At 38.6% G+C, this 14,690-nt stretch overlaps 1 protein-coding gene across 1 annotated transcript in view; it reads right to left on the reverse strand.

The window, feature by feature from the left end:
- The window catches only part of LOC138322355 (nucleoporin NUP188-like), a 217,793-nt gene that overhangs the window by 33,987 nt on the left and 169,116 nt on the right, over positions 1 to 14,690 (reverse strand). The window contains exons 37-38 of the mRNA XM_069266395.1: positions 10,969 to 11,070; positions 6,105 to 6,263 (exon numbers count right to left, since the gene is read on the reverse strand). Coding sequence (XP_069122496.1) covers positions 6,105 to 6,263; positions 10,969 to 11,070 — 261 coding nt within the window. The remainder of the gene's footprint in view (positions 1 to 6,104; positions 6,264 to 10,968; positions 11,071 to 14,690) is intronic.

Here is a 14,690-nt window from a genome sequence, read left to right on the forward strand (position 1 = left end):
ATGGATTACTGACGACACTGGAATGGATGGCTTGTGATGTCCATAAACAGGACCTACATATGGATTACTGACGACACTGGAATGGATGGCTTGTGATGTCCATAAACAGGACCTACATATGGATTACTGACAACACTGGAATGGATGACTTGTGATGTCCATAAAAAGGACCCACATATGGATTACTGACAACAATGGAATGGATGGCTTGTGATGTCCATTAACAGGACCTACATATGGATTACTGACAACACTGGAATGGATGGCTTGTGATGTCATATAAACAGGACCTACATATGGATAACTGACAACCCTTGAATGGATGGCTTGTGATGTCATATAAACAGGACCTACATATGGATAACTGACAACCCTTGAATGGATGGCTTGTGATGTCATATAAACAGGACCTACATATGGATTACTGACAATACTGGAATGGATGGCTTGTGATGTCCATAAAAAGGACCTACATATGGATTACTGACAACACTGGAATGGATGGCTTGTGATGTCATATAAACAGGACCTACATATGGATAACTGACAACACTGGAATGGATGACTTGTGATGTCCATAAAAAGGACCTACATGTGGATTACTACTGGAATGGATGACGAAACTGACGACACTGGAATGGATGGCTTGTGATGTCACATAAACAGGACCTACATATGGATTACTGACGACACTGGTATGGATGTCTTGTGATGTCCATAAACAGGACCTATATATGGAATACTGACAACACTGGAATGAATGGCTTGTGATGTCCATAAAAAGGACCCACATATGGATAACTGACAACACTGGAATGGATGGCTTGTAATGTCACAAAAACAGGACCTACACATGGATTACTGACAACACTGGAATGGATGGCTTGTGATGTCCATAAACAGGACCCACATATGGATTACTGACAACACTGGAATGAATGGCTTGTGATGTCCATAAAAGGACCTACATATGGATTACTGACAACACTGCAATGGATGGCTTGTGATGTCCATAAACAGGACCTACATATGGATTACTGACAACACTGGAATGGATGGCTTGTGATGTCCATAAACAGGACCCACATATGGATTACTGACAACACTGGTATTTGGCTTGTGATGTCCATAAAAAGGACCCTACATATGGATTACTGACAACACTGGAATGGATGGCTTGTGATGTCCATAAACAGGACCCACATATGGATTACTGACAACACTGGAATGAATGGCTTGTGATGTCCATAAAAAGGACCCACATATGGATTACTGACAACACTGGAATGGATGGCTTGTGATGTCCCATAAACAGGACCTACATATGGATTACTGACGACACTGGTATGGATGTCTTGTGATGTCCATAAACAGGACCTATATATGGAATACTGACAACACTGGAATGAATGGCTTGTGATGTCCATAAAAAGGACCTACATATGGATTACTGACAACACTGGAATGGATGGCTTGTGATGTCCATAAACAGGACCTACATATGGATTACTGACAACACTGGAATGGATGGCTTGTGATGTCCATAAACAGGACCCACATATGGATTACTGACAACACTGGAATGAATGGCTTGTGATGTCCATAACAGGACCTACATATGGATTACTGACAACACTGCAATGGATGGCTTGTGATGTCCATAAACAGGACCTACATATGGATTACTGACAACACTGGAATGGATGGCTTGTGATGTCCATAAACAGGACCTACATATGGATTACTGACAACACTGGTATATGGCTTGTGATGTCCATAAAAAGGACCCACATATGGATAACTGACAACACTGGAATGGATGGCTTGTAATGTCACAAAAACAGGACCTACACATGGATTACTGACAACACTGGAATGAATGGCTTGTGATGTCCATAAAACAGGACCTACATATGGATTACTGACAACACTGGAATGGATGGCTTGTGATGTCCAAAAACAGGACCTACATATGGATTACTGACAACACTGGAATGAATGGCTTGTGATGTCCATAAACAGGACCCACATATGGATTACTGACAACACTGGAATGGATGGCTTGTGATGTCCATAAACAGGACCTACATATGGATTACTGACAACACTGGAATGGATGGCTTGTGATGTCCATAAACAGGACCTACATATGGATTACTGACAACACTGGAATGGATGGCTTGTGATGTCCATAAACAGGACCTACATATGGATAACTGACAACACTGGAATGGATGGCTTGTGATGTCCATAAACAGGACCTACATATGGATTACTGACAACACTGGAATGGATGGCTTGTGATGTCCATAAACAGGACCTACATATGGATTACTGACAACACTGGAATGGATGGCTTGTGATGTCCATAAACAGGACCTACATATGGATTACTGACAACACTGGAATGGATGGCTTGTGATGTCATATAAACAGGACCTACATATGGATTACTGACAACACTGGAATGGATGGCTTGTGATGTCCATAAACAGGACCTACATATGGATTACTGACAACACTGGAATGGATGGCTTGTGATGTCACATAAACAGGACCTACATATGGATTACTGACAACACTGGAATGGATGGCTTGTGATGTCCATAAACAGGACCTACATATGGATTACTGACAACACTGGAATGGATGGCTTGTGATGTCCATAAACAGGACCTACATATGGATTACTGACAACACTGGAATGGATGGCTTGTGATGTCCATAAACAGGACCTACATATGGATTACTGACAACACTGGAATGGATGGCTTGTGATGTCCATAAACAGGACCTAATATGGATTACTGACAACACTGGAATGGATGGCTTGTGATGTCCATAAACAGGACCTACATATGGATTACTGACAACACTGGAATGGATGGCTTGTGATGTCCATAAACAGGACCTACATATGGATTACTGACAACACTGGAATGGATGGCTTGTGATGTCCATAAACAGGACCTACATATGGATTACTGACAACACTGGAATGGATGGCTTGTGATGTCCATAAACAGGACCTACATATGGATTACTGACAACACTGGAATGGATGGCTTGTGATGTCCCATAAACAGGACCTACATATGGATTACTGACAACACTGGAATGGATGGCTTGTGATGTCCATAAACAGGACCTACATATGGATTACTGACAACACTGGAATGGATGGCTTGTGATGTCCATAAACAGGACCTACATATGGATTACTGACAACACTGGAATGGATGGCTTGTGATGTCCATAAACAGGACCTACATATGGATTACTGACAACACTGGAATGGATGGCTTGTGATGTCCATAAACAGGACCTACATATGGATTACTGACGACACTGGAATGGATGGCTTGTGATGTCCATAAACAGGACCTACATATGGATTACTGACAACACTGGAATGGATGGCTTGTGATGTCCATAAACAGGACCTACATATGGATTACTGACAACATGGAATGGATGGCTTGTGATGTCCATAAACAGGACCTACATATGGATTACTGACAACACTGGAATGGATGGCTTGTGATGTCCATAAACAGGACCTACATATGGATTACTGACAACACTGGAATGGATGGCTTGTGATGTCCATAAAACAGGACCTACATATGGATTACTGACAAACACTGGAATGGATGGCTTGTGATGTCCATAAACAGGACCTACATATGGATTACTGACAACACTGGAATGGATGGCTTGTGATGTCCATAAACAGGACCTACATATGGATTACTGACAACACTGGAATGGATGGCTTGTGATGTCCATAAACAGGACCTACATATGGATTACTGACAACACTGGAATGGATGGCTTGTGATGTCCATAAACAGGACCTACATATGGATTACTGACAACACTGGAATGGATGGCTTGTGATGTCCATAAAACAGGACCCACATATGGATTACTGACAACACTGGAATGGATGGCTTGTGATGTCCATAAACAGGACCCACATATGGATTACTGACAACACTGGAATGAATGGCTTGTGATGTCCATAAAAGGACCTACATATGGATTACTGACAACACTGCAATGGATGGCTTGTGATGTCCATAAACAGGACCTACATATGGATTACTGACAACACTGGAATGGATGGCTTGTGATGTCCATAAACAGGACCTACATATGGATTACTGACAACACTGGAATGGATGGCTTGTGATGTCCATAAACAGGACCTATATATGGATTACTGACAACACTGGAATGGATGGCTTGTGATGTCCATAAACAGGACCTACATATGGATTAACTGACAACACTGGAATGGATGGCTTGTGATGTCCATAAACAGGACCTACATATGGATTACTGACAACACTGGAATGGATGGCTTGTGATGTCCATAAACAGGACCTACATATGGATTACTGACAACACTGGAATGGATGGCTTGTGATGTCCATAAAGACAGGACCCACATATGGATTACTGATGAACACTGGAATGGATGGCTTGTGATGTCCATAAACAGGACCTACATATGGATTACTGACAACACTGGAATGGATGGCTTGTGATGTCCCATAAACAGGACCTACATATGGATTACTGACGACACTGGAATGGATGGCTTGTGATGTCCATAAACAGGACCTACATATGGATTACTGACAACACTGGAATGGATGGCTTGTGATGTCCATAAACAGGACCTACATATGGATTACTGACAACACTGGAATGGATGGCTTGTGATGTCCATAAACAGGACCTACATATGGATTACTGACAACACTGGAATGGATGGCTTGTGATGTCCATAAACAGGACCTACATATGGATTACTGACAACACTGGAATGGATGGCTTGTGATGTCCATAAACAGGACCTACATATGGATTACTGACAACACTGGAATGGATGGCTTGTGATGTCACATAAACAGGACCTACATATGGATTACTGACAACACTGGAATGGATGGCTTGTGATGTCCATAAACAGGACCTACATATGGATTACTGACAACACTGGAATGGATGGCTTGTGATGTCCATAAACAGGACCTACATATGGATTACTGACAACACTGGAATGGATGGCTTGTGATGTCCATAAACAGGACCTACATATGGATTACTGACGACACTGGAATGGATGGCTTGTGATGTCCATAAACAGGACCTACATATGGATTACTGACGACACTGGAATGGATGGCTTGTGATGTCCATAAACAGGACCTACATATGGATTACTGACGACACTGGAATGGATGGCTTGTGATGTCCATAAACAGGACCTACATATGGATTACTGACGACACTGGAATGGATGGCTTGTGATGTCCATAAACAGGACCTACATATGGATTACTGACAACACTGGAATGGATGGCTTGTGATGTCCATAAACAGGACCCACATATGGATTACTGACAACACTGGAATGGATGGCTTGTGATGTCCATAAACAGGACCTACATATGGATTACTGACAACACTGGAATGGATGGCTTGTGATGTCATAAACAGGACGACCTACATATGGATAACTGACAACCCTTGAATGGATGGCTTGTGATGTCATATAAACAGGACCTACATATGGATTACTGACAATACTGGAATGGATGGCTTGTGATGTCCATAAAAAGGACCTACATATGGATTACTGACAACACTGGAATGGATGGCTTGTGATGTCATATAAACAGGACCTACATATGGATAACTGACAATACTTGAATGGATGGCTTGTGATGTCATATAAACAGGACCTACATATGGATAACTGACAACACTGGAATGGATGACTTGTGATGTCACATAAACAGGACCTACATATGGATTACTGACAACACTGGAATGGATGACTTGTGATGTCATATAAACAGGACCTACATATGGATTACTGACAACACTGGAATGGATGGCTTGTGATGTCACATAAACAGGACCTACATATGGATTACTGACAACACTGGAATGGATGACTTGTGATGTCATATAAACAGGACCTACATATGGATTACTGACAACACTGGAGTGGATGGCTTGTGATGTCCATATAATAGTATAATTAAACCCTGTGGCAACTCCAAATAAAGATAGTAAAGGTAATTTACCTGCTGCATGCGATCCTGATGAGTGCCCACAAAGTGGAGGGCGTCCTCCAGAAACGAGTACTTCAGGGCAGAGAGGACAGTAGCGTACAGGTCTATACAAATACAGTATATCCCGTGCCATGTAGCCCTGGAACTCTGATGAAATTCAGTCACATCCTTCTATAAGTATATATGTATAAAAGTACAAATTTGTATGCATCAATATATATATATATATGTATCAATATATATGTATTTCACAGATCCTGATCATGGGAAATTATTGATTTACATACCCTTGGTTGGGCTCCTGAGAACAGATCACTGTTCTAATAGAGGGAAATCATTGATAACCTCTGATTTACCTACCCTTGGTGGGGCTCCTGAGAACAGATCAATGTTCTAATATAGGGAAATCATTGATAACCTAAGAGTTACCTACCCTTGATTGGGCTCCTGAGAAAAGGTCATTGTCCTAATATAGGGAAATCATTGATAACCTCAGAGTTACCTATCTTTGGTGGGGCTCCTAAGAAAAGGTCACTGTCCTAATACAGGGAAATCATTGATAACCTCAGAGTTACCTACCCTTGGTGGGGCTCCTGAGATAAGGTCACTGTCCTAATACAGGGAAATCATTGATAACCTCAGAGTTACCTACATTTGGTGGGGCTCCTAAGAAAAGGTCACTGTCCTAATACAGGGAAACCATTGATAACCTCAGAGTTACCTACCCTTGATTGGGCTCCTGAGAAAAAGGTCACTGTCCTAATACAGGGAAATCATTGATACCCTCAGAGTTACCTACCCTTGGTAGGACTCCTAGGAAAAGGTCACTGTCCTAATACAGGGAAATCATTGATAACTTCAGAGTTACCTACCCTTGATTGGGCTCCTGAGAAAAGGTCACTGTCCTAATACAAGGAAATCATTGATACCCTCAGAGTTACCTACCCTTGGTAGGACTCCTCAGAAGAGGTCACTGTCCTAATACAGGGAAATCATTGATAACCTCAGAGTTACCTACCCTTGATTGGGCTCCTGAGAAAAGGTCACTGTCCTAATACAGGTAAATCATTGATAACCTCAGAGTTACCTACCCTTGATTGGGCTCCTGAGAAAAGATCACTGTTCTAATACAGGGAAATCATTGATAACCTCAGAGTTACCTACCCTTGGTAGGACTCCTAAGAAAGGGTCACTGTCCTAATACAGGGAAATCATTGATAACCTCAGAGTTACCTACCCTTGGTAGGACTCCTAAGAAAATGTCACTGTCCTAATACAGGGAAATCATTGATAAACTCAGAGATATCTACCCTTGGTGGGGCTCCTGAGAAAAGGTCACTGTCCTAATACAGGGAAATCATTGATAAACTCAGAGATATCTACCCTTGGTGGGGCTCCTGAGAAAAGGTCACTGTCCTAATACAGGGAAATCATTGATAACCTCAGAGTTCCCTACCCTTGGTGGGGCTCCTGAGAAAAGGTCACTGTCCTAATAGAGGTAAATCATTGATAACCTCAGAGTTACCTACCCTTGGTGGGGTTCCTGAGAAAAGGTCACTGTCCTTATACAGGGAAATCATTGATAAACTCAGAGTTACCTACCCTTGGTGGGGCTCCTGAGAAAAGGTCACTGTCCTAATACAGGGAAATCATTGATAAACTCAGAGTTACCTACCCTTGATGGGGCTCCTGAGAAAGGGTCACTGTCCTAATACAGGGAAATCATTGTTAAACTCAGAGTTACCTACCTTTGGTAGGGCTCCTGAGAAAAGGTCACTGTCCTAATACAGAGAAGAACAGCCTGGCCACGGTCTGTATTTTTATTAAGTGGGGAGCCCCTGTTTTGAGCCATGCATAAACAATTAAAAATCAAATATATTCTGAAATTGGTACATCCAATATGGAGGGTTTGATATCAGTTTCATTTTTTTCAAAAATAAACATAACAAAAATGGGTTAGAGATTACAATTCTGGGCTCCTCCGGAAGTGCGTCTTGACCGGAAATGCTAGCTTTACTTGAAGGAAAATCCATGGCGCGGGTTTAGGCAAAAATATTGAAAAATCCACCTAATCAACCTATGAAATAAATTGGCTTATTTTGCCATTGTGATAGAAGTGCTCAATTTAAGGTAGGTCTTAAGAAAAAAATTGAGTACAATTTTCTGCAATTTTGGGCTAAAAATCATGATATTTTGCAATTTTTCAGGTATTTTTTTGTTGTTACCGTGGTATTCACATGCATGAATAAGCGCAGAATATGGCCAAATCTGTATCAAAATATGAAATTGTAATTGAAAAAGTTGTGCTGATTAATTATGTATATACTTTTGTACAGGTATTTTTTACAGTTAAATGACTATATCTATATTTCTAAGGCATGCGCCTTAATTTCATAGATTGTCCAAATCTACTGTTTTCTGCTACCTTATACTGCATGGAAAAAGAGGTTTTCGAAGGAAGTGTATTGTCGGTTCTAAATAAGCAGCGCCTCTGTTCATTATAGCTGGGAACCTCAAGAAAACAGGTCATAGACAGGGAGAAATCATGATTTTCACATGGGATGGGTAAGGGGAGGTAATTGGCTTATTTGCTCATTTTCATGGCATGTATACATGCTTATTGTTAAATAATTTGGCTAAAATTCATTTTGCTTTCATTTGTTTGAAAACTAACTCATTATAACTTATTGGATGTTATACAACCCATATTGAATGAATTCTGATTATTTTAACTTGATTTATTGCCCGGTATCCATGGAAACTTAGAGCAATAGTGTTATTTTGTGATTTTCTCTGTAAAAACACTATTTAACTTGTCTTGATCTCAAAAATGCATGTATTTGTCAGAAATTGAGTGTGCGGCAAGGCCGGTATTGTCTATTATTACCAATTTCTTAATAATATGAGGAAAAAAGAGTTTATTTTTGATAAAATAGGGGTGGCGGAGACTTTTACAGATTATTCATGAAAATGCTTATTTCCAGGGTAAGAATACAAACCCTAATGTCATATACATGAAATTTCTAAATCCTTGATGTCATGTCATTATTTAGATATCAGAATCAGTTCAGCTGTTGCAGAGCAACAGTATAAGTAGGGTTTCTGACCTTATTTGTGACGTCATTGAGTATTTATGACGTCATAGATACACACTGATAATGTCATGGTTACTGATGACGTCATACTAATTATGACGTCATACAGCAGAGTCAATATTGATGAAATCCTTGTTTTTTCCACTGCATGTCATAGAGAGAATCTCAAAATAACACATTCAATATTCAAATCCATTTTATTTCAGCAAATGACAGAGTTATAGGACTTTTAATTTTTAAAATTACCTCCCCTTGTTGCTTGTTTGAGAGGAAAATCAATCAAAATGCACCATTCAGGGAAATTGGCAGTACTCGGTGACTATTAAAGATACGCGTTAACCGGATATGTCATTTTGTTCGTTGCATCATGTTCAAGACAATATTTGGGTTTTCGAGAAGCTTAGAAAGTTATAACTTGGTGTATAAGGTAGCAAACCAGAGAAGAACAGCCTGGCCACGGTCTATATTTTTATTAAGTGGGGAGCCCCTGTTTTGAGCCATGCATAAACAATTAAAAATCAAATATATTCTGAAATTGGTACATCCAATATGGAGGGTTTGATATAAGTTTCATTTTTTTCAAAAATAAACATAACAAAAATGGGTTAGAGATTACAATTCTGGGCTCCTCCGGAAGTGCGTCTTGACCAGAAATGCTAGCTTTACTTGAAGGAAAATCCATGGCGCGGGTTTAGGCAAAAATATTGAAAAATCCACCTAATCGACCTATGAAATAAATTGGCTTATTTTGCCATTGTGATAGAAGTGCTCAATTTAAGGTAGGTCTTAAGAAAAAAATTGAGTACAATTTTCTGCAATTTTGGGCTAAAAATCATGATATTTTGCAATTTTTCAGGTATTTTTTTGTTATTACCGTGGTATTCACATGCATGAATAAGCGCAGAATATGGCCAAATCTGTATCAAAATATCAAATTGTAATTGCAAAAGTTGTGCTGATTAATTATGTATATACTTTTGTACAGGTATTTTTTACAGTTAAATGACTATATCTATATTTCTAAGGCATGCGCCTTAATTTCATAGATTGTCCAAATCTACTGTTTTCTGCTACCACAGGGAAATCATTGTTAAACTCAGAGTTACCTACCTTTGGTAGGGCTCCTGAGAAAAGGTCACTGTCCTAATACAGGGAAATCATTGATAAACTCAGAGTTACCTACCCTTGGTAGGGCCCCATGAGAAAAGGTCACTGTCCTAATACAGATAAATCATTGATAAACTCAGAGTTATTCAGAGTTACCTACCCTTGGTGGGGCTCCTGAGAAAAGGTCATTGTTTTAATACAGGGAAATCATTGATAACCTCAGAGTTACCTACCCTTGATGGGGCTCCTGAGAAAGGGTCACTGTCCTAATACAGGGAAATCATTGATAACCTCAGAGTTACCTACCCTTGGTGGGGTTCCTGAGAAAAGGTCACTGTCCTAATATAAGGAAATCATTGATAACCTCTTGAGTTACCTACCCTTGGTGGGGCTCCTGAGAAAAGGTTACTGTCCTAATACAGGGAAATCATTGATAACCTCTTGAGTTACCTACCCTTGGTGGGGCTCCTGAGAAAAGGTCACTGTCCAAATACAGGGAAATCATTGACAACCTCAGAGTTACCTACCCTTGGTGGGGCTCCTGAGAAAAAGTCACTGTCCTAATACAGGGAAATCATTGATAACCTCAGAGTTACCTACTCTTGGTGGGGTTCCTGAGAAAAGGTCACTGTCCTAATATAGGGAAATCATTGATAACCTCTTGAGTTACCTACCCTTGATGGGGCTCCTGAGAAAAGGTCACTGTCTTGATACAGGGAAATCATTGATAAACAGGTGTGCTGTGTTAATCCACTCATAGCTAGAGCCTCAGCCCCCTATAAACAACAAGATTAAGTCTATATCAAGTCTGCAATATAAAAGGCTAAGGAAGAGATGTCAGATTATTATTAAACTTTTTTTTGCAGCGTTTCCAGGACAATTTCATGTGATTTAATCTGTTCTACTTCACCGGTTTTTTAAAGATCTTCTTAAACATTGAAAATAAGTCTGAAGTAATTAAGTGGGAAATTATAATGTGACTGAAACATGTGATAAACGGAGAACCTCTGACAGTTACAGTACCTGAACTATTTAACGTTCCCAGCCTAATGCAAACGCAACGCAAAAAATCCGTCCGTTAGCTAACGCTTACGATTGCTAACGCTAACGATTAACGATTAACGATCAACGATTAACGCAATACCGGCTAACGATTAACGACTAACGCAAAACGCAAAACGATCGGCAAGCATAGACCGGAAATACCATTGTTATAATCACGGAAATGGCTTGACGGTAAATAAATTACGGATCTTGACGCTCTGAAATACAAACGAAAGTATAAGAAAAACGGGAGTATGTTAAGGATTAAACATTATGTATACCATATAAACATTTGCCTCTGAAAACTATATGGACATACGTACACGATGAGGTCAAAGACGACAGTACTCAATACGAAGTTTCCACTTTACAGGTACAATATGTACGTTTACAAAATGAATTACATGTGCAACTGTATGTATAAGAAAGAATGGTAATATTCTAAAGTGTCTCATTCACCCGACATTTTAAGAATAAGAAATTATTACAACATCTCTTTACTGATAATAACACAATGAAGTCAAACACGACTGTACTCGATACGAAGTTTCCACTTTACACGTACATGTACGTTTACAAATTACGTGTATGTATTAAGAGAGAATTGTATTATTGTAAGAGTCATATTTATCCGATATTTTAAGAAATAACAAACAAATTGTTACAACAACACTTTATTTATAATATTACCGTCACAATGTCATAATTTTAGTGAAGCGAGCAGGCGTATACCGGTACTTTAAATAGTATCATGGTATTGAAATAACGAATAAAAGATTTTCACTGATTTTTCATAACGGATTATATTACTAGGGTGTGCATTCATGATCATAGATATACAGTATATGTGTACATAAAAGTTCATTGACTAGGCATCGATTTTAGGGTCGCACATGTTTACAAATGTACGTACTACATTCATGTACGCCACAGCTACTGTAATAAAGATTAAACATTTGAATTAGTGTTTCGATCGTCATTTGCGGTTCTCTCATTATATAGTTTATGCATATAATAAAGATATAAATAATGAAAATATTTCCCTTCCAGTTATCTATATTCAAATTAAGTCAATTACACATAATCATTGATGACAACAATGATTAAGATATTGATGCACATGCATACATGTATATACATGTACACTAAAGATTACTGTAAAATTTTATTGCGACAATTTTCTACGTATATTTGTAACCGGTGTAAGAAACAAAGTGATTTGATCAAATTTCACATCAAGCAACTCTGCAATTTACAGTTACAAACAAATAATTATTCATACAATGTATAAGTGTAATAAGCTAATTCATTCCAACGTAATCTATAAGGAAGCATATTGTAAACATTAAAACTTTGAAATACGACAGAACGTGAAATGTACTGTCACTTTGTATGGGGCACAGGTAAGTTGGGTATAGAGTTAATCTCCCTCCCAAGAAGGTGTTAATTACAGGTGAACTCCGCCCGTGGCCAGCGACAGGGGGTCGACACAAAGTAACACCTGTCGTGACCTTTATACCTGTACAGGTAAAATACCTGTGCGCGTCACGCTGGGAATTGAAGTGATTCCAGGTACAAATAACAACGAACACGTGTGAGTAGTCGATTGTCCAGTTTTTATTGATATGAGCAGAAACGTATATCCGTGTCTGATTTGACACGCGTACAGTACGTGTGAAGGCTTACAATGTAACGTACCTGCTCAGTTCGAATTCTGTACACGTGTTCTACATGTGCATATGTAGATGTAGGCATGCTCGTACATTACGGACATTCTTGAATGTGAAGAAATGCAAACGTTTACATCTTTTTATTCCCTTTTCCATTTTCATATAAATACAAGTACTTATTAATTGCGTTTAAAAAATATTTACATGTAGATGGCAAATATCTCACCTCTTCCCGTGTTCAAAATGTTAATGATTTTTAAACTTCACGAATTTATTTACAAATCTGCCGAGTTGCGTTCTTCGTACATTGATAATATCTAACATAATATCGTTTTTATATTTTTATTATCTGTTTTAGCTATTTTCGTGTGCAATCTTTCAAATGTCGTGGATTTTTTCTGAAATAATGCTTTTGACATTAATGTTCTGTAAGACAGTTTCGTTAATATTTGAATTGCTTTCGCAGAAATAATAATAACAGAAACATATACACATATATAATATATGCTTCTGATAATATAATAATAAAAAAGTGAAAATCACATTAAGTTTTGTAGTTTTGATAATTAATACATTTACTATTTCTGTAAATTGACTGAATGAAATGTCATATAAATACGAAGTATTTCAGAACGTTTTTACGGATCGGAGCGTCATGTATGCGATCTTGTTACTGTACAAATTTTTATTTCAACCACATCTAACAAATATATATACAACCAAAAGATATATAAAATGCAATACAATACACTTAAATCAATTTTTTTTTTTATTTCAGAAATGTTATAATGATCGCTTCTACACGAAGCAGCAGTAAACGTAATATCTTAGGAGAAAAGTAATGAACAGTAAATCCGGATCGTCCAAGCGTCTCACCGGCATTTGGTTCTATTTTTAGTGGTTAACGTTAGCGGAAGTGGATCCTGCTAACGATTAACGAAAACGATTTCTAACGCAAACGATTATAAACGCAACTAATGGTTAACGATTGCTAACGCAAACGATAACGATTAACGATAAACGATTGCTAACGCTAACGATTGCGAAATGCAAATTTGGGAACGTTAAACGGTTCAGGTACTGTAGTATAGACTGCTGTACAATACACAATGTACGCTGCAATACACACTGTAAAGTTATCTACCGTAGTTCCAGAAACTGTCGATAGGATTACCAAGGTATAGTGTTCCGGTGATGATTGAAAACCAAAGTGATCCCATAATGGCAGGCGTGTATTACACACACCTCCATAAAAATGAATAAAAATCGCTTGCCATTGATCTATAATGAGGTTTTTGAAGAAACTTGGCGGCCATCTTGGAAAATGGCGCCCAATGACGTCAGATTGATATAGAATTTCTTTAACTTCCATCAATTTTAAAAAATTTATGTCGCAAATGTTTTATTTTTCATTCATACATCATTTAGGAATGAATAAAGGGGGGGGGGGGGGGGGGGCAAAAAAATTGCTTATTATTGATCTAAAATGAGGTTTTTGAAAAATTTGGCCGCCATCTATGAAAATGGCCGCCAATGATGTCATAAGGCTAATGCGATGGCCCAGAGGCCAAAAAATTTCCAAAAAATTTTCTTTTGGCCTAAACTTTATTTGTGCCAAGTTTTATACTTTTATCATAATGTGCACAATTTGGCCATATTTCTGCACTTATCTGCTCCACTAT

The sequence above is a fragment of the Argopecten irradians genome, chromosome 4 (genome assembly GCF_041381155.1).
Source record: "Argopecten irradians isolate NY chromosome 4, Ai_NY, whole genome shotgun sequence".
NCBI classification, from domain to species: domain Eukaryota; kingdom Metazoa; phylum Mollusca; class Bivalvia; order Pectinida; family Pectinidae; genus Argopecten; species Argopecten irradians.